We start from the raw sequence: 20,886 nt of genomic DNA on the forward strand, positions 1-20,886 counted from the left end.
AAGTGCTGTAGGCCTTTGCCTTCCCAGTCTGTTGTCCCCAGAGGAGGGCAGGTTTTCTTGAGGAACCAATGGAATAAGGTAGTCTTATGGAAGGCTCATGAGGCTTCTGCCCTAGCTATCCAAGCTTCCACCACAGCCTTGGCATGCTCTAGGGCAGCCACCATACAGGCCAAGGGATTCCTGACAACAAAGCCTTTATAGACAGTCTACATGACTGTAATTCGTTCACTGCAGAAGGCCTATATATCCGAGCTAGAGTTGATAAATGTATGGTGTATGGTGCATGCTGCATCCTGTGGAAAGGGGCTATACCAATGATTGGAGGATATCTTCATTTAACACTCCTTCATAAGTTGTTTTTGAGTCAAACTATTTGGCATCTCTTTTTGACTGGATGGTGCTAGGATCTAAGCACATCAAAAAGAAAGAAGTGGCTCCACCCACTATTTCAGGCACTAGAGAAACATAGCATAGAATGTCTCAGCAGCAGCAGTTCGAACCTTATTCTCATGCTAAGTTAACTTTATGGGGAATCCTGCTTTGAAAATAGAGAAACAGCCTTTTTGTGGACAAACTGGGTTGATAGTGGAATTTATACTTTAGATCAGCTAATAGGGTCGGATTATGAGTTTTACCATTTCCAGTAATGCAGAGTAGATATCACCTATCAACTAGTATGGGCCATCAATGAAGAGTGCTTCCCACATAAATTCACTGCCTAAATTTTGTTCTTGAAAACGTGATAATTGTGGATGCTCATTCACGTTTAAGTTATATTCCTGTGATGTGGACATTAACAGATGGATTGAAAAAGTGGACTGTGAGAGCCCTAACAGTTGCAAAAAAACTTATACTACAAGCATGGAAGGATAAACACCCACCACCAATGATTCAGTGGACTGAAGATCTTACAGCTCCTGTTGCATTTGAACGCATGTCTTACAGTCATCAATTTTGTCGGGATGCTTATTTAGACATAGGGTCTACTTATATTAACATGTACGTTTATTTCAAACAAGTGTCAAAATGTGGGGGGGGGGGGCTGCCTGTTTTTTCCCCTCAATGGAGTTGTGAACAGTGACTGCAAATGGACATGCTTTTATCCTTGTATTTCTTATGTTCTTACTATATCAGTATTAATGTTTGTAGTCCCCCGCTGCTGCTGCCTTTTTTTAGTTTTGTTTGTTATAATTGCATGTTACATTAAATTTAAAAAGAACAGATGGTCTACATGAAATGGTTTGTTGCAGATGCATCTCCATACTTCCTTTTAGTTTTCTCCCAGAACAACGACCTCCTGTGGGTCTGTCAGACATCCCTTTAGTTCCACCAGTGGAACATGCATTTCAGCTTTGAGTCCAGCCTGACGCCCTCTTTGATGGTGAAAGGTTGTTAAGAGAGAGATTTCAAAAAGTCCTGGTTAGACCAAGATAAGAAATGGATGCTCCTGTCACAGTCCAAGAAAGAAGTCCCTAAAGGGGCTAAGTCATCCATCTGTTTATCATAGCCCTTTTGCTAATCCGTTCATGTTCAGCAGTCTCAACCCAATCCCTCCTAGTCCAAACACAAGTCTCCGTTCAAGGGAGGCCAAAGTAGAGATCGGGGAACTGAAGGTAGTCCAAGGAGGGCATTTGGCTGCCAAGCCATCTCTGATGGGAGTTGGGGGAAGGAACTACAGGGGTTCAGTGAACAATGGGGCCTCTCCACCAAGGACAAATAGATGCTTACAGAGGGGTAGGTGTGGTAGTTTCTGCTGCAGAAACAACCAATCTTATGGCACTTTCAAGACCAAGAAAGGTATTATGGCATAAGATTTGGTAGATTACAGTCCATTTCATCAGATGCAATGGATGTTAGAGACTGTCAGTTCTGTGATTTAAGCACACCTAGTTGTGTCCACTTTGTCCCCATAATTTCAAGCATGCCTATCTACATCTTTTAGGGTTTTTTCCATCCAGTTTTGTTAATTTTGATTGTGGTTATCCCACAGAAAACAAGTATATAGATACATATTTGAAGATTCATTTATTTCCTCAACTGGATTACAGACTGCACAAAACATTGTTATATTAAAGTATTAAGTAAATCTCCTTTCCCAGGGAGAGAATGAAGCTTAGGCACATATTTACTCCAGTGATCTGGCCTAAAAGGAATAGATTCAACCTACTCACAATGTACCAAGACACTGAAATATTCAGGAGTCAATTGTCCTTTGTGACTGAAGATGGTTGTGTTAATATATCCTTCACTGGCTTGGTCTTCTTAGCTTTCAGCCATCTTGTCGAGAACAAGAAGAGGTGCAAGAATTCTGGCCTTATTGGTTTCCACGATGCAACCATTTAATACCATTTCATCCAAAATTATGTGTACTCTGTCTAATTTGAACATAATCTGCACATACTTCAAGTTAAGGATTTTTGTATGATTTAGGAACAAGCAGTAAGGACTAAACTGGAAAAGACCATAACTTTATCAGTGAATTTAATTTGTATTTGATTAATGCAATTCAAACTTCTAATAAGCGTTTCAGTAATTATGTCAAAATTGTAACATTGTGACTCGTGATACAATGAAAATATACAATAATGACTGTATAACAATATGCAAATTAAAAGAGCTCTAGAAGGGAGAAATGAATTATGCTGGCAATTGCCAATTTTATTCCAATAGCTATTGTAGTCTGTTGCAATTTGCACTCAGAGCCAATTTTAAATAATTTTGTAAAGTTTGGCACAAAAGTCTCCTTTTAAGATGACTGAGTTTTTAAAGAGCTTAAGGGAGCAATCCTATGACCATCAGACACTGTCTCGAGGGCCGTAGGATATGCTCTTTTCCGAGAACCGACCTCGGAGCCCGCGCTCTGAGCTTGGTTCCTGGAAAACTGACCTCCCCCCATGTCCGCGCTGCTTCGGAGGCAGTGTGGAAGAGCCCTGTCCACCATGCTTGGAAGAGGAGCGCAGAGCGACTGAAAAGGGGTGGGCTGGGGGCATTCTGGGGTGGGGAGAGCGGAGCTGCATGTACGACACAACCTATGTGTCGTACACGCAGCCTCCTCTCCCGGTCGGCCCCCCGCAGCTAGACAGCCGAAAATGGCTGTCTAGCGGAAAATAGCAGGGCAGGAGAGGCACAGAGGGAACGATCCCCCCTGTGCTTCTCCTGCCTTGCATCTCTGAGTTCAGAGGCAGACGCTTATCTTGATAGGATTGCGCTCTAAATATCCATAGCATTTGCTTAATGAAATGACTCTTCAAAACACTAAAAATGAACTGGTAAAAACGAAAAAAAAATTGTTACATGCACATTTCTGTTTACGATAATGTTACTGGGTAGCGTTCAGAGAAAATCAGATCCTCCTCTTCCCATTTATTTCTCTTTTAAATGGATATTTTTCTATTTTATGTATACATAAAAATAATATAAAGTATAGCAATATAGAATACCCTCAATATACACACTACATTAATATCAATCTATCACATCAAATTATCTGAGAAATATTTAGCTGCTCAAGCAAAAAGACCTGTATAATACTACATAAATAAATGTATCATTAAGTTAAATACCAAATAGGATAAATAACACAAAATATCAAATACTATTTGCCTGCATGCCAATAATTTAGGAAGTAGTAAAGCAAGTATATTAATTTCTATATTATAATTATTTTTCCAGTATTAAAAACAATACCCAAGAGGCATTATACTGGGCAGATCCTTAAGACCACCTCTTTCTCTTTGGCCTTCTTTGTGTGTACAGCGACAGATAAATCCCATTACTACTTAGTTCCACCTAGAGATGTCAGACAAATCCGCAACCGAACCAAATGAGTTTGGATGTTGAGTAATCGGACCGATGGATTCCGCCAACTTATGGACCATTTTTCTAACTTTCCTGATTTTGCGCAAATTTCATTGTCAAAAAATATGCATCTTTTAAAAAATCAGCCAAAAATGCGTGTGTCCCCATAAGCTAAAGTGTGAAAGTGCACATTGGGGGGATTTTGCACATTTTGTGGGAATCTGTGTCTTTTTGCACGTGCGAATTTGCGCGAATTTGAGAATTTAAAAAAATCTGATTCTGGCAATGTCATATTCGTGACGTTATATGGCTTAGATCAGTCAGCTATTGTCTTTTCTGTTATCGCTATGCTAGGAACTTAAAAGGAATGTTATTCCAGGTTAATTGTCACTGCTTCCCCCAAATAGTCCTAGGAGGGTGCTGAGTGTTCTCTAATGGAGATCCCTAGCCCACCCTGGTTTCCCGAAACAGCACAGTTCCAAGGTTTTTCTAGGGAGAGAGGGTGAGATTTGATTACAGCTGTAAATGAAGTAGCATCCATGTTGAGAGAATATTCTCAAACAATATTATGTGCTTGACTAATGATCTGGGTATCCAGCTTTCAGTCACTTTCTTATCTTTACACGCACGTCTTAACTTGTATCATGAAAACACCACCATTACCTGAGAAGCTAGACCTTTGTTATCCTTATTTAGAACTAATGAAGGTGTTTTCTTGATTTGGTAAATGGTTATTTAATACATTAAGATAAAGGTGCTTTGTGTTGTCAGAATCTAGTTATTTAGAGACCAAGTATTTCAGTACCACTAACTCGGCTGATGCACAACTTGCATGCATTCTGTATGCATTGCTGCGGTTATCACCTGAAACAGTATCTAGCTGCTTTTAAGGATCAATTAGCAAGCTTCTGAAACAAGAATAAAGAAATAACTGCATTTGAAAAATCTGGTGTTTGTTTCCTTGGTTCAGGATTTGACATCGTGTACACTCCATCTTACAGATGAGTGTTTTAATAAGCTTCTGTGGAGGTAGCTTGTGGGTGATATTATGACAGGAAGCCTAGGGAAGTGTCCTCTTTCTCCCAGTGAGAGATGAGTTAGCCCCACCCTGCTGGGCAGCATTCCACAACTCGCTACTCTTCATTCCACCAGCATGTACTTCATCTGCTTTTGGGAAGCAAGTGACTGTAGCTCATAGTCAGTCCCTTCCCACTCAGTCCAGTCCTTCCTCATTTGCCCATGTTGCTCCTGGCAAGTGTTCAGTGTTGTTGCTGGGCCCTTTGAGGTGCTGTGCCCTCCTTGGAAAGCCTGGTGGTTAAAGGCTACCATTCCTTTGCTATATTTTTAAGCGAAGGCTGGGCAGATGTTTACAAAGTCTAATGAACTTGCTGATTTTGTGCAGGATTGTACCATGCAGTAAAACATTAACAGGGAATTAACCCGAGATTCTGGCATCAAGATTATGGTACAGCTGTATAGATTAATTAGGTGTACAGCATTTTATATGAAGTGCTTACTTATCTTTTGGACAGGCTAATAGAATAAATTATTACTACTCCCTTTTTGCTGGTGGGAACTTTGGTATGATACACCCAAATGTGAGTGTATGGCTGGTCTGAAATTTAGTCCAGAGCCACGTTTGACGTTATCTGACTGAAACACAATAGGTCTAAAAGGAAAACCTATTTAAAATAAAAGGCTCAAATATAATTTAGCTATATATCCACTTAAGATCACTGATTATTTGTATACTTCATGTTTTCTAGAGTACTGTACAACCAATGCAATCAAAAACCAGTGTTGTATAGTGGTTAGAGTATTGGACTGGGAATCGGGAGAGTTGGGTTCTAGTCTCCACTCAGCCATAAAGCTCACTACGTTAGCTATTTCAGTCACTGAAGTTAATTGCTTCAATTGGCATCTCTTTGAAATATCTGTACTTTGAAAATGCTTTATTAGAGGTGTTACAACTGTGGAATAATGCTCAGTTTGGAGCAGCAAAAGTTAGTTCTGGTGCTGTGTATATATATATTTTAATGTGTGTTATGGGCTGATTGAAAGGTGGCTTCCAACATCCATGAGTATTGTCTTTCACAGTCCTTAGCTAAATTCAATAACCTCCCCTGAAAACAGATGTGCCTTTATTGAAATGTGCAGTGCAATCCTACACATATTTAGTCAGAAGCAAGTCCCATTTGGTAAGTGGGCTGGTAAGGGTGCATAGGATTGCAACATAGCTGGCAATTCACACTTGTTGGATCAGGGCACTTACGTTTTACTATCTATCCTAAGGAAAACTGTTCTCTTGTTTCTTACACAGAAATTCATTTTCCTTATAAAGTTGAATTCCTGCTACAGCAGAAAACCAACTTAAACTAAAGAAATTCCGCTTATTTTTAACTACTCCCACTCCAGATCATGGTTTTACTGCACAAAACTACTGTGATAATTTTCCACTCTTGCTTTTCTAATCTTTTTTTTTTTATGACTCATCTCTCCTTGAAATCAGCATCCACTGCAGTTGTTTTAAAGAGCTTCATACAATTCCACCCACTTCTCCATTCGCAAAGCTAGAACTCGTCAAGTGTGCTATTATTTATTTTTTTAACTTTCAGGGAGATTTGTTCAAATCTCCCTGAAAAGAAAGAAAGTTAAATTTGTGCGAATCTCCCCGATGGAGCAAAAAAAAATTTCTACAAACAAACTTCTATTCCGCCAACGAGTCCATTTGCGCTCATTAGCGAGGTAGGCTGCTGAGGTTGTGTCGCAAAGGCTAATGGAATATGCGCTGAAAGTGATCAGGAGGACTAAAGGGGAAACAAGCTATGACAAGCTGCAGAGCGCCTGATTGTCTGTTGGGAGTAATGTGGGTTAGCGTGCGAACAGCTAACCCATCCTAGCTTATTTCAGGGTGGCTTATTGTGATGTGCAAACCAGTCTAGTGCAGTCAGCAGCAATCAGGGACCTAGTTCACATGCGATGAGAAGCCACCACGGGTGAATTTCCCCATGGAGTTTCTCATCATGACGGCAGCTGCAATTTTGAATTTTCAAGTGTAGCGGCAGGGTGCTGTACCTTGTTGTTCCATGCGAACCTGGCGAGGGTGGGTTGTTGGGGTGGTTAACAAGCCATCCCAAACCCATGGCCTGTTTTAGGGTTCTGGATAGCTTGTTAACAACCCCCAAAACCCACCCTTGCCAGGTTTGCATGTAACGACAAGATACAGCAGACCCTCGCCATGCTCAAATATTCAAAATGGTGGCTGCCACTGCCACAAGAAACCTCAAGGGGAAACAGACCCACAGTGGCATCTCGTTATGTGTGAACCTGCCCAGGAACACATAGGAACAGGCGGACAAGAAAAGACTTGCCAAATTCCACGGCAAGCTCAGTAACAGATTATCCTGACTCTACAACTACTTATGTATATCTAGCATAATTATGTAAGCGTTCTCTCTGATCCTACAGCTACTTACCTTTATTACTCCATGGACATTCAGTCTAGCCCCACAGGTCAATACCTACCTGTATAAGCATTCATCCTGATCCCGCAGATACTTACCCATATCACCCAGTGAGCATCCATCCTGGTCCTGTAGCTACTTACATCACTCTGTGACCTTTTATCCCAGAAGCCACTTAACGTTATTGCTCCAGACTTAACGTTTTTGTCTTCTCCGGCAGCTACTTACTACAATTCCCTGATCCTGCAGCTACTGACTTGACTGATCCTGTACAGTAACAAGGATGAATAAAGTCTATAGTTCTGCATTTGCTTGGTCACATTGTTCATTTGGGATGGGAAAAGGAGAAAGGAACATGTCTCCCTTGATGGAGAGGGCATAGCAACTGACAAACAGAAAATGTTCTGATGACCTAGAGAGATCTAATTTAGCATGCTTATTTTACTTGTATTTAGTAAACAACAAAGCCTCAAAAGAAGTACCCCATGTTAACTTTTCATCACAATACAAATTTTGCCCAAATAATTTAACCTGAAGTATTTGAGGGGAAAGCATACTTAATGTGATTTAACTGTTATATTATGTAGAATTTTTTATTGGAATACTTGTAAAAATTTAAAGACAATAGCATGTACTTCCCTCACATTGTTTAAACTTAAGAAAAAAACCCCAAAGGTACTGAAAACTGTTGACACACTAATTAAGTTTTAGCAACCCAAAAACCAGTGTATGATATGCTGATGAAAACTCTTCTATTTCAACAGAGTTCAACTTTCTTCTACTAAGGTTGCTGGGGCACCTTCAGTTTCCCTGACACTACTTATTAGTTCCATTTCACTCTGAGACATATATGTATTTCAAGGACATACATGTATTCTTTCACATATTTACTAGGGATAATCACCTGAAAAACATTAATTACAACTTTGAAACTCCCAAGCTTGCCTAATGTTGTATTTGCAATTAGCATACATTCACTAATGAACTTATGAAATGGAAAATTTTCTGTGGAAAAATTAAGCACTAGAAAATTTTCTGCCACATATCACTGTGAAAAAGACAGGTACAAATGCACATATACACTTTTGGATCCCACATCCTTATTTTAGCCAGGCAACTGGCTTTAACATAGGGGGCAAATAAATTATTATTAAAGAAAACTTCTCCCCCCCCACCTTAGGATCACAAACGGGGTCCCCAAGGCCATCTCCAGGCATAAAACACACAAATACAGTAAAATACAATACAAATGAGATAAAAACACCTCCGTTAAATAATTAAAAAAGCAGCATGGGAGGGACATAAAGAAACTGGGTCAGTTGAAATATATATTGCCACAGGAAGAGGTTAAAACAGATTAAAGGCATGGCAGAATACACATTTTTGCCACCTTCCTGAAACTCATGAGAGCGGGAGCCCTTTTAGGAGAGGGCTCTAAAAACTGGGTGCCCCTCCCAAGAAAGCCTGCTCTCGTGTCCTTACCAAGTGCACCTCTGAAAGCAGTGGAATAGTGGAACGCAGAGCTGGGCTTCAGAGGCAGAAGCAGGCCTTCAGTTTAACATGAACAACTAAAACACGCAAGCAGACTGTATTAAACCTGTATCTCTTCTTTCAATTTGCCCATGCACTGAGATCTACATCTGAGGCACTTCTCCCCGCACCCCCGCCCCCCGCCACTGGATGTAAGAGTGGCACCACAGAGAGAACCTTTTCAGTGGTGGTGCGCTGCACATGGCATGCCCTCCCCAGGGAGGCTCACATGGCACCCACTTTGCAATTGTTAGTGCCAGGCAAAGACCTTTGAGGCACTGGAAAATTCCAAACTTTAAAAACTTTTGAGTCTTTAAACTGTTGTGAGTTTTAATGGACTGGACTTTTATATTGTGCTATGCTGTCTTTTTGTTATTGTTTTAGATATTATAGAATCATAGAATATCATAGAATAGTTGGTTGGGAGGGGCCTATTAGACTATCGCGTCCAATCCCCAAGTCCAATAATTATGTAATTATTTTTTTACTCCTTTGTAAGCCACTTTTGGCATACAGATCTGGCCACTGCGTATTTCAGAAAAATTAATAAAATAAGTAAACCTTGCAGTTCATACTCAGTTACCGCTTATTTGAAGACAGAGCTCCTCCTTTGTACAGCTGCTTTGCCACAGCTACCATGTTCATGTAGCTATTAAAACCTGATCATGTTTATCCATGCAGCAGCTATAGCAAGATGCAATTTTTAATACCTTTAGGGTCCTCAACCTTTTTGGCTCAGTAGGCACATTTGGAATTTTGAGGGACTGTCATGGGTTCTCTCACAAAATGCCAGCCATGGGGCGGGGAGCTTGCCCATTCATGAGATGGCTGCCATGGTGGTCATGGCTGGCCATGGAAAACTCATTTTCCCGAAGTCAAACTGGTGGCACTGAAAGAAAAGTAGCTTGCCCAAGAACCTAAGTACAAGGCAGAGGTGGGTTCTGAGCTCCAAAACAGAAAACCTCTCTTTTGAACCACAATAAAGATGGTGCTGAAGGGCAGCACTTCACATTGCAGTCTCCCAGTTAAAAGGATAAATTTTAGAAAATCTTAAGAAATAAAAATCAGGAGGGCCAGAGAACCTAGTGGGTACCAAGAGCAGTGCCCGGGGATACTCCAGCTTCAGACCAAAAAGAAAAAAACTCCCTTCATCTATAATTATACCAGCTTTTTTCTTTGTGCAAAATGTATGTGACCTTTAACAACTTACCTCCACACTTTCACTATTCAGATACTTCAAACTAGTCCTCATGTTCTGGCTTGGCCTCCTCTGGTGGCCACAGCTAAATCAAAAGTAAAGCACCACTTTAATTTAGTTGTATGCCAAGAAGCCTGGCAGAGGCAGGAAGCAACAGGAACATAAAGAAGAGTAAATAGACTGGTGGAATGGAAAAGGATACATCTAATTCACTCTGGAAGGATAAAAAGAAAAGGCTGTTTCAGCAAGAGTAGAAGACTGATATTATTTCACAGTGTGACCATTAGTATGATCTATAAAGTTTATTTGTATACTGTTTTGTGTCCTGACAGATCACCATGTTTTGTATATACCCACCCATCTTTTGCAGCCATTTTCTTTACAGCTCTTTGTTGTAAAGCAAGTCTCTTAGAACATGGTGATCTACTAATTTATTGGGCCTTCTGCCATGCCTGGGACAAGGCAATGAACTATACAGAGAACTGCAGTCCCTGACTACTGAAAATCCTATGAAGTGCCCCTATTTTGGTTTGGATATGCGACCAGACACTCAAGACTATATTTTTCAGGCATAAGGACCATGAGTTGGATCCAGACATACCACTACACGAATGCAAGGGCTCCTTCCATTTGCAGAAACTTCCCTGATCCAATGAAGGCTACCACTGGAGGAGGCAACTTTCACCAGTTCTACTTTCAACCCCCTATGCCCCCCGCCCAAAAAAGTTGATCCAGAGGGTCGGGGGCCCATCCAGAGCAGCATGAGAGGTGGCACTGGATCCTGTAAGGGAGAGTGGAAGAATCGGCAAACATCATCTCCTCCCCCTTCCTCCAAGGGAGCCTCCCATGAATGGAACTCTGCTAATGGGAAGTCTGGACTCTACCCTCTGTAAACACATTATTTTTATTGTTTTAAAGGAAAGCCGAGTGCCTTAGGATGCTGAATTCAATCCCCTAGACCAAATCTTTTCTCACTTGTGCCAAACTGACTTGTGTCTTTTCTGATCACATTTCTGTTGGTGTGTTATGTGAATATGCAATGATAATAATAGCCATAGCATTCCCCTTTGCACATGCACCTCTGCATGTCAGGGACCATCATGCACAGAGTAAAATGCCTGTCAGGAGCGCCCTATCTGCCTCTTACAGTCCCTTCCAATAGCCAACTCAAGACACAGATGAAGAGGATTCTTTCCAAAGCTTTATTCCTTTACAACTTAATGACTCTTTCAGATGCTAATCACTGGCGACTAAGCAAGGAACTGCACTGGGGTAGTTAGCAGAGTAGCCTAAGCTCTAGGTAAGGCAGTTGGTTGCCGTTTGAAGGAGGAGGGTGGGAAGACTCTGAACTTATGGGCTATGAAAAGGTCCTCCCTCTTACCCTTGGGTCCTCGGGATGCGACCGTTGTTTTACTGCCAAGCGAGCAGAGCGCCTCCTCTCGGCGCCCTCCATCTGGCACCGCTCCCTGTGTCTGCGCCAAGCGTCCAGCAAGGCCCCCTCTCCCGCTCTCTCACTCCCAGGGTCACTATCTCTCTCAGGAACGCAGGCAGGAGGAATCTCTCCCTGCCACTGTGCCTGTGAGCGATGAGCAAGCTCCTCTCCCACGGGTTGTTGCTCTTCCTCAGAATCAGAACTGCTCTGGGGCTCTATGGGCTCAGCTTCCACCCTGACAATGCCCTAACATACATATGTGAAGTCATCATCGATATAAGAAAACACCATATATATATATATATATATATATATATATATATATATATATAAATATAAATAAAATATCTGCATGCCTTATTCCAAGCACCTTCTCCTAATACTTGTTTTGGTTGGTTTGTGATTATAGCAGATTCAACAGATGCTACGTATCTATTTCTGAAACATTATCTATTGGCTCAAAGAAGCAGTCTAACAGCAATGTACCAGTTGCAACACCCCACAGGGGCTGGCCTCGCTCAGAGCTGCTAGATTGTTAAAACTGGGAAAGCTGAAAAGTCGGGTGGATCTTATCATGCATGATTCTATTTTAATAGCATGCAACATGTAGAATAAATAAATGACTACTGACATATCGGACTGTTAGTTCCAAAGAAATGCACTGGTGGAAACCACAAAAATCAAAGCAATTAGTCTGTGCTAAATTAACACATGATATATGCAGAATTCTGGCAATGCACCAAGCTAGGTCAATAATGGAAGAGGGAGAAGGAACAAACTGTAGGAAAGAAAATAACATCTGTCCTCTGCTAGAGAGCTGTTTTGTCATCTCAGTATTTTTAGATTTGTGAGTTTCCAAAATTGTTTCAAAGTGCTATATTTATCTAATGGCGTTTGCAGGGCTTACATTCGGATATCAGACCTTGATATCTGATACCCAATGGAAGCATTTGAAAATTAGGAGTAAGTAAGTTATCAATCTCTCTTTCAGCCTTTGCTCAAATTCCCCTTGATTTCTAAAGCAGCTACAAAACTAGAATTCCATGCGCGCGTGTGTGTGTGTGTGTATATACACACACACACACACACACACACATACTTGGACTTAGTATATAGTACATAGCATATACATATATACTATGTACTTTCTTAATATACATTGGCTTTGTAATTTTTCTAACTTCTGATACAAATCACTCCAAGAGGCTAAATATTGACACCCTGATCTGGCTTCTCTGCGCAGGTCTATGGGATCCTGCCTGAGAAAAGCATGCAGTGCCCCTTACTAGATCTCTGCATCCAAAAGCCTGAAGATACCTGTGGTTTTTGAATCAAGATTTTATGTGCAGTCCCAATCACCTGTTTAGGCAAATTGCTGGAGTGGAATGGAAGCTAACTCACAGGCGATTGGCACTAAAGCTGACAATGCCAATTATTTATTTAGCACATGTATGCACAAAAATCATAATATGCACAGCCCATACTGGCTAGAATTATCTATGGATCATAACATTATTTCCAAGGATTGGTTTTTCTTTTTGATTACTTCTATACCTCTGAGTCCCCTTCATGGATCACTGCCTTGTTGTAGCGAAGGGGCTTCAGTGAAGCCATAAGCTATTCTGTGCAGGGCCACCCAAGACGGACAGGTCATGGCAGAGAGTTCTGACAAAATGTGGTCCACTGGAGAAGGAAATGGCAACCCACTCCAGTATTCTTGCCAAGAAAACCCCATGGAACGTATCACAAGGCTAGAAGAGATGACACCGGAAGATGAGACCCTCAGGTCGGAAGGTGTCCAATATACTACTGGGGAAGAGCAGAGGGTATTTCCAAGTAGTGCCAGAAAGAGTGAAGTGGCTGGGCCAAAGCCGAAAGGACACTCAGCTGTGGATGTGTCTGGTGGTGAAAAGAAAATCCGATGCTGTAAAGAACAATATTGTTTAGGAACCTGGAATGTAAGATCAATGAATCAAGGTAAGCTGGAGGTGGTCAAACATGAAATGGCAAGATTGAACATCGACATCTTGGGAATCATCGAACTAAAATGGACAGGCATGGGCGAATTTAATTCAGGTGACTATCGTATCTACTACTGTGGGCAAGAATCCCTTAGAAGAAATGGAGTAGCACTCATAGTCAACAAAAGGATGGGAAAAACAGTACTGGGGTACAATCTTAAAAACGATAGAATGATCTCAGTACGAATCCAAGGCAAACCATTCAACATCACAGTAATTCAAGTTTATGCCCCAACCACTGATGCCGAAAAAACTGAGGTTGATCGGTTCTATGAAGACCTACAACATCTTCTAGAACTAACACAGAAAAAAGATGTCCTCTTCATCATAGGGGATTGGAATGCTAAAGTAGGAAGTCAAGAAATCACCGGGATAACAGGCAGGCATGGCCTTGGTGTACAAAATGAAGCAGGACAAAAGCTAATAGAGTTTTGCCAAGAGAACACGCTGATCATAGCAAACACTCTTTTCCAACAGCACAAGAGATGACTCTACACATGGACATCACCAGATGGTCAATATCGAAATCAGATTGATTATGTCCTTTGCAGTCAAAGATGGAGAAGCTCTATATAGTCAGTAAAAACAACACCTGGAGCTGACTGTGGCTCAGATCATGAGCTTCTTGTTGCAAAATTTCGGCTTAAATTGAAGAACATAGGGAAAACCACTAAACCATTCAGGTATGACCTCAATCATATCCCTTATGAATATACAGTGGAGGTGAGGAATAGATTTAAGGGATTAGACCTGATAGACAGAGTGCCTGAGGAACTATGGATGGAGGTCCATAACATTGTTCAGGAGGCAGCAACGAAATCCATCCCAAAGAAAAAGAAATGCAAGAAAGCCAAGTGGCTGTCTGAGGAGGCTTTACAAGTAGCTGAGGAAAGAAGGGAAGCAAAAAGCAAGGGAGAAAGGGGAAGATATATCCAACTGAATGCAGAGTTCCGGAGAATAGCAAGGAGAGACAAGAAGGCCTTCTTAAATGAACAATGCAAAGAAATCGAGGAAAACAACAGAATGGGAAAGACAAGAGATCTCTTCAAGAAAATTGGAGATATCAAGGGAACGTTTTGTGCAAAGATGGGCATGATAAAGGACAAAGAAGCCAGGGACCTAACAGAAGCAGATGAGATTAAGAAGAGGTGGCAAGAATACACAGAAGAACTATACAGGAAAGAACTGAATGTCCCTGATAGCCATGATAGTGCGGTCACTGAACTTGAGCCGGACATCCTCGAGAGTGAAGTCAAGTGGGCCTTAGGAAGCATTGGTAACAACAAAGCTAGCGGAGATGACAGTATTCCAGCTGAGCTATTTAAAATCCTAAAAGATGATGCTGTTAAAGTGCTGCATTCAATATGCCAACAAATTTGGAACACTCAACAATGGCCACAAGACTGGAAAAGGTCAGTTTACATTCCAGTTCCAAAGAAGGGCAATGCCAAAGAGTGTTCAAACTACCGTACAATTGCGCTAATTTCACATGCCAACAAGGTGATGCTCAAAATCCTACAAGCTAGGCTTCAGCAGTATGTGAACCGAGAACTACCGGAAGTACAAGCTGGGTTTCGAAGAGGCAGAGGAACTAGAGATCAAATCGCCAATGTTCGCTGGATCATGGAGAAAGCAAGAGAATTCCAGAAAAACATCTATTTCTGCTTCATTGACTACGCTAAAGCCTTTGATTGTGTGGATCACAACAAACTGTGGCAAATTCTTAAAGTGATGGGAGTACCAGACCACCTTACCTGTCTCCTGAGAAACCTGTACGAGGGTCAAGAAGCAACAGTAAGAACCAGACATGGAACAACCGAGTGGTTCAAAATTGGGAAAGGAGTACGACAAGGCTGCATATTGTCACCCTGCTTATTTAACTTATATGCAGAGTACATCATGAGAAACGCCGGGTTGGATGAATCAGAGGTCGGAATTAAGATTGCTGGGAGAATTATCAACAACCTCCGATATGCAGACGATACCACCCTAATGGCAGAAAGTGAAGAGGATCTCAAGAGCCTCTTGTTGAGGGTGAAAGAGGAGAGTGCAAAAACTGGTTTGAAACTCAACATTAAAAAAACGAAGATCATGGCATCTGGCCCCATCACTTCCTGGCATATAGAAGGGGAAGAAATGGAAGCAGTGACAGATTTTATTTTCTTGGGCTCCAAGATCACCGCAGACAGTGACTGTAGCCATGAAATTAAAAGACGCTTGCTCCTTGGGAGGAAAGCTATGGCAAACCTAGACAGCATAGTAAGAAGCAGAGACATCACCTTGCCGACAAAGGTCCGTATAATCAAAGCTATGGTTTTCCCAGTAGAAATGTATGGCTGTGAGAGCTGGACTGTAAGTAAGGATGAGCACCCAAGAATTGATGCTTTCGAACTGTGGTGCTGGAGAAGACTCTTACGAGTCCCCTGAACTGCAAGAAGGTCCAATCAGTCCATCCTAAAGGAAATCAACCTTGAGTGCTCATTGGAAGGACAGATACTGAAGCTGAAGCTCAAATATTTTGGCCACCTAATGCGAAGAGAAAACTCTCTGGAAAAGACCCTGATGCTGGGAAAGACTGAAGGCAAAAGGAGAAGGGGACGACAGAGGATGAGATGGCTAGATAGCATCACCAATGCAATGAATATGAAGTTGAGCACACTCCGGGAGAGAGCGGAGGACAGGAAGGCCTGGCGTGCTATGGTCCATGGGGTCACGAAGAGTCGGACACGACTGAACGACAACAACAACAACAAACCTCTGAGTACCAGTTGCTAGGGAACATGACCAGGAGGGTGCTATTGCACTCATATCCTGCTTGTGGGCTTCCCATGGGCATCTGGTTGGCCATTCTGGGAACAGAATGCTGGACTAGATAACCTTTTGGTCTGAACTAGCATGGCTGTTATGTTCTCAGCTGTGCTGGACTATAGTGATGAAAAGAGAGAAGCAAAACCATAAGTTAAGGAAAGGGCTCACTAAGGCACGACCTAAAGGTTGACAGTCATTGCATCTCCCATGAGTTTCAATGGAGTTTGGTGGGAGATTCAGGACAGATAAAAAGAAGTACTTCCTCACACAGCGAATAGTTAAACTATGGAATTCTCTACCACAGGATGTAGTGATGGCCACCAATTTGGATGGCTTTAAAAGGGGGTTAGACAAATTCCTGGAGGAAAAGACTATCAATGGCTACTAGTCTTGATGGCAATGTGCTACCTCCAGGACCAGAGGCAGTGAGCCTATGCACACCAGTTGCTGAGGAACATGGGCAGGAGGGTGCTTTTGCACTCATGCCCTGCTTGTGGGTTCCTGGTTGACAGCTGGTTGACCACTGTGTGAGCAGAATGCTGGATTAGATGGACCCTTGGTCTGATCCAGTATGGCTGTTCTTATGTTCTTAGTTGTGCCTTGTACAGAAAACTATGACACTCTTGGTGTTTTAGGTATCTATGGTGTTTCAGACAGATGCATCGAAAATGTAATAAGTGTAATTAATTTTGCCAACAATTTCTGAAAAAGGGAGAAGCTTGTATTTGGTTACACATCATACTCACCACTCTGCTGAAATACTTGTCCAGCACCTCCACAAAATTATGAATTAGTTCATATACAGCCATTTCGTTCTGGAATTCATTTGAAAATACATCAAAAGGAACCAGTGAACAGGCCTGCTAAACTTTTTGCATTTCTTATAAAGCTTACAGGTATGATAAATTTAAGTTTTAGATAAATAAAATTAGAATCAGGGTGGATAAAAATTGATGATTTTTTAAAATAAAAAAGGATGTTTTTATTATTTAAACCAGTTTTTAGATTAAAACATACATATAATACTAAATTTCTCTCTAACTTGAACATAACATAGTTACAATTAAATCTCATCCTTCAAGTACTAAATCCACATATAGTCTCATAAAAATGAAGTTACTTACCAATTAAACATGGGCATTACTTTAAGTTTTTCATCTCATAAAAATGACTCTGTCTAGCCTAACTAATAGCTCTTGCTTCTTGAAAGTTCTGGACTTTCTGTTTCTAAGATTAAAGTCACATATGCAAATATACAGGCTAGATGTTCTGTGCTTATGTGGTGGAGGAGTTGGATCAAGCAGGCAGAGGAGTTAAGACAGAAATACAACATAGCAGGGTGGATAAAAATTGATGCTTTTAAAAAAATCCAAAAACATAGATTTTAACACATTTAAATTTGATGTTTTCAGCCCAATAGCTATCAAACCTTGTTTTGACTATTCAGCCATTGGCATTTGATTTTTGTTGGGTTCTTTGTTTTTTGTGAGGACAAGGCTGGCAAAGACAGAGAGAAGCAGAAAGGAGAAACAGTGGAAAGAAAGAGTGAAGACAAAATTGTCCATTATGCATCTTCCTGTATTCTCATACTAAGGCTGCAATCCTATCCCCACTTACTTGGGAGTAAGCCCCATTGAACTCAATGGGGCTTATTTCTGAAAAGACATGCATAGGATTAAAACAGTATAAATAATACACTGCATATAGTTGTAAATTAATATGACTTAGTGGTCGGATCTGTATCAGGAAGTACATGCAAAAGTTTTGGCTGAGAATGCATTTGCAGTTTTAGGGTTTTCTCAAAGGTATTTTATAGTAGAAAAGTAACTTTGATTTTACTCAGGGTCAAGCAATGAATCCTTACAAACTGATTCTGGGATCAGCTTTCATAGGGAAGAGCCAGTTTCATCAGATGCATGGACCCCAAACAATGGAAATGATTATGATTGTGTTTGTGTGTCTGTTTATGCCTGGTTGTGACATCAGTTGGCAAATGTATCAAAACATGGAGTAAACACATCCTGAAATCAGAGATACCATACACAAATCAATCAACTGAAGTTAACGAGAAACAATCAAGCTAACAGATTTAGATGGGTCAAAGCAATGTTCCAGTTGCACAGTCCACATACAAACTAATTGCAGAACGTAACTCGGGTCTCTAGTCAAATCTCTGTTTGTGTCCTCCTTTCTAGCCCTTGGATCTAAATAACAATGCTAAACCTTTGAATTGATTTTTTCTGGCATTTGTACATCTGTTAATTAGATATTTTTCACAGACTAGTCTTATGGAGCTGTTTAATGGACTAGGCACAAGCTGCTGCCTTGGCCATTATGGCTTAAAAAGGAAAGTATTTGCCTACCAAACAGGGCAGAGCTCTGTCCACTGCCATTTCAGCACTCCCATTTTGGCCCATCTTAGCGCTGTTTGGGAATAAAATAGGAGCAGAAATCTGTAGCTATCTGATTCCAGCTTTGGTCTTGGGGTAGGAAGAGATCTTGCAGGGACCAGCTGGGGAGGAGGGGTTGCATGGAATAGCAGGATGGGAGAATTTTTTGGCATAGATGGCTGGGAGGAAGGGAGCCACAAAGGTGAACTCTGCCCTTCAGTGAAGCTCATCTCTGGAAGTGGGACAGAGGATGCCACCACTGGGATGAATGGCTCCTGCAATTCTGAGGCAAATGTGGGCTTTCCTTCTTCCATTATGCTGCAGTGGTCATGTGGTGGGAGAGCTAGGTGGTGCTCAGAGGGAAGGACACAAGATGAAGTATTGGATCACACGTGAATATTAAGAGGAAAATGAAGCAACACGCTTGTATGAAGGCACTGTGCAAAGCTAAGGGTTTGGCCCACGCTGGGAAGTGACTGCCAGGGCCAAGTCACTTTGCACTTGCCCTTGGTGGCAGTGCATGAAGCCAAGGACTCGTCCTGTGCTGGGAAGGGCAGCTGGGAAGGGCAGCTGCTCATTCTGGTGTGGGTTGAGTTGCTTCGTGCAGTGCACGGCATCCATGGCGGTACCACACAAAGCCAGGGACTTGGCCAGCACCAGGAGTCCCTTTCCACATGCTGCGAGAGGCATGAAAAAACAAGGGGGGGAAAGGGAAGGGGGCAAGTTGATGATGTCAGCAGGTGTGGCCACACCGACTGATGTCATCTACCCCACAGTTGTAAAGATTGGGCCCAGTACCTCTGCAGAAGCATCTTGACAGGGCATGGGAATGGACTCCAAGTCCAATGAGAAAGAGGGAGAAGCAGTGCGGGAGTTACTACGGTTTCAGGAGATAGAGCAGGGAGACAGGGGAAGAGAGGAATCTGTCCAGAGGCCAGTTAATCAGTTGGATCAAAGCCAAACAGAGATGTTGTGTCTGTGGAAATATAAGATCTTACGGGGAGGGAGGAATTGGGAATGATGGATGCTGGAATCAGACATTGGGTCAAGTGGGAGGAGCAACTTCAGGAAGTAAGGCATTCTACAAGATTGAAAGATGTCCCTAGGGGAAGGCCCTCCCTGAGGGCAGGACCAGAAAAGCCACTAAGGTTTCATAGGGCTGGCTGGTGCCAGTTTCATTGCAACTTTCATAGCAATAGTGCATCCATCAACGGGATCTTCAGGGAGTCTATGGAGTATTGTGCAAAGCTAATTAGAGATCTTGGCGCTAGGTTGCTGGAGGCTGGGAAAGTCTGTAATCTGAAGCTTTGTTGATCTGGCTAATTCGCATAATAAAAGCTATGTATTGGTGGGCTTGGTGGGGGAAATTGGGCCTCCCACTTTAAAATGGTTCTGCACCCCTGCCTTAGAGCTATGTATGTCTTTATCTTTGCATAGGTAAGATGTAAACACATACCTCTGTTTCATTAATTCCAACCACTATGAAAAGAGCAGCATATTGCCTATACACCAGCTTAAAATCTTTGTACTCAATGAAGGAACACTAAAAAAAAGGACAAAAAGTAAAGGATATAAATTGATACATGATACATACCTGATTATTTAATAATTGATCTGATTTTCTATTTCATCACAAGAGTATATTTCTGGACAGTTTCCAGTTTATGCAGGTATGAATGAAATAAGCTAACAAGGTGTATAAAATTGCAAAAAAAACCAGTGTCAATATTGCTTGCAAACAATGAGCCAAATCAAGACAGAGTCTTATAGTCAAGCTAGATATTATTGGACAGATGTCTGGCACTGGAGCTTGGTTGGAAGAAAACTGCTTAAAACAATACAGAGCCGTTAAAGAAGGTGAATGAGGGTGAAGCTTTTATTCCCCTTCCCCATATATTCCTTGTATTTTATGGTTTTAATTGTTGTGAACCATCCAGAAAGCTCTGGAAAAGTAATAACAAAAGAAAAGAAAAGAAAAGAAAAGAAAAGATACCCCTTCCTCCAAACACACACCCTCTCCTTAGGCTGGATCCAGATATAGTCCTACTTAAAGTAGACCTATTGAAATCAAAGGGACTTAAGTTGTCATCATTAACTTAAGTTCCATTAATTTTAATAGGTCTACTCTAAGCAGAACTAAACCTGGCTCCAACCCCTTGTTTGTATGTAATGCCATGTTGATGACTTCCCTATCACATTCAAGCTTTGCCCTACAAGGACCTGACCCAAAGCCACACCAGTATCA

At 41.6% G+C, this 20,886-nt stretch overlaps 1 protein-coding gene across 1 annotated transcript in view; it reads right to left on the reverse strand.

The window, feature by feature from the left end:
* Positions 1–575: 575 nt before the first annotated feature.
* AP4S1 (adaptor related protein complex 4 subunit sigma 1) overlaps positions 576–20,886 on the reverse strand; it is a 50,835-nt gene continuing 30,524 nt past the window's right edge. The window contains exons 3-6 of the mRNA XM_084844258.1: positions 20,098–20,184; positions 16,998–17,066; positions 10,193–10,204; positions 576–2,391 (exon numbers count right to left, since the gene is read on the reverse strand). Coding sequence (XP_084700384.1) covers positions 2,263–2,391; positions 10,193–10,204; positions 16,998–17,066; positions 20,098–20,184 — 297 coding nt within the window. The 3' untranslated portion in view covers positions 576–2,262. The remainder of the gene's footprint in view (positions 2,392–10,192; positions 10,205–16,997; positions 17,067–20,097; positions 20,185–20,886) is intronic.

This window comes from Heloderma suspectum, chromosome 1, assembly GCF_057233095.1.
Source record: "Heloderma suspectum isolate Gila_16-S chromosome 1, 16-S_ref, whole genome shotgun sequence".
Taxonomy (NCBI): Eukaryota; Metazoa; Chordata; class Lepidosauria; order Squamata; family Helodermatidae; genus Heloderma; species Heloderma suspectum.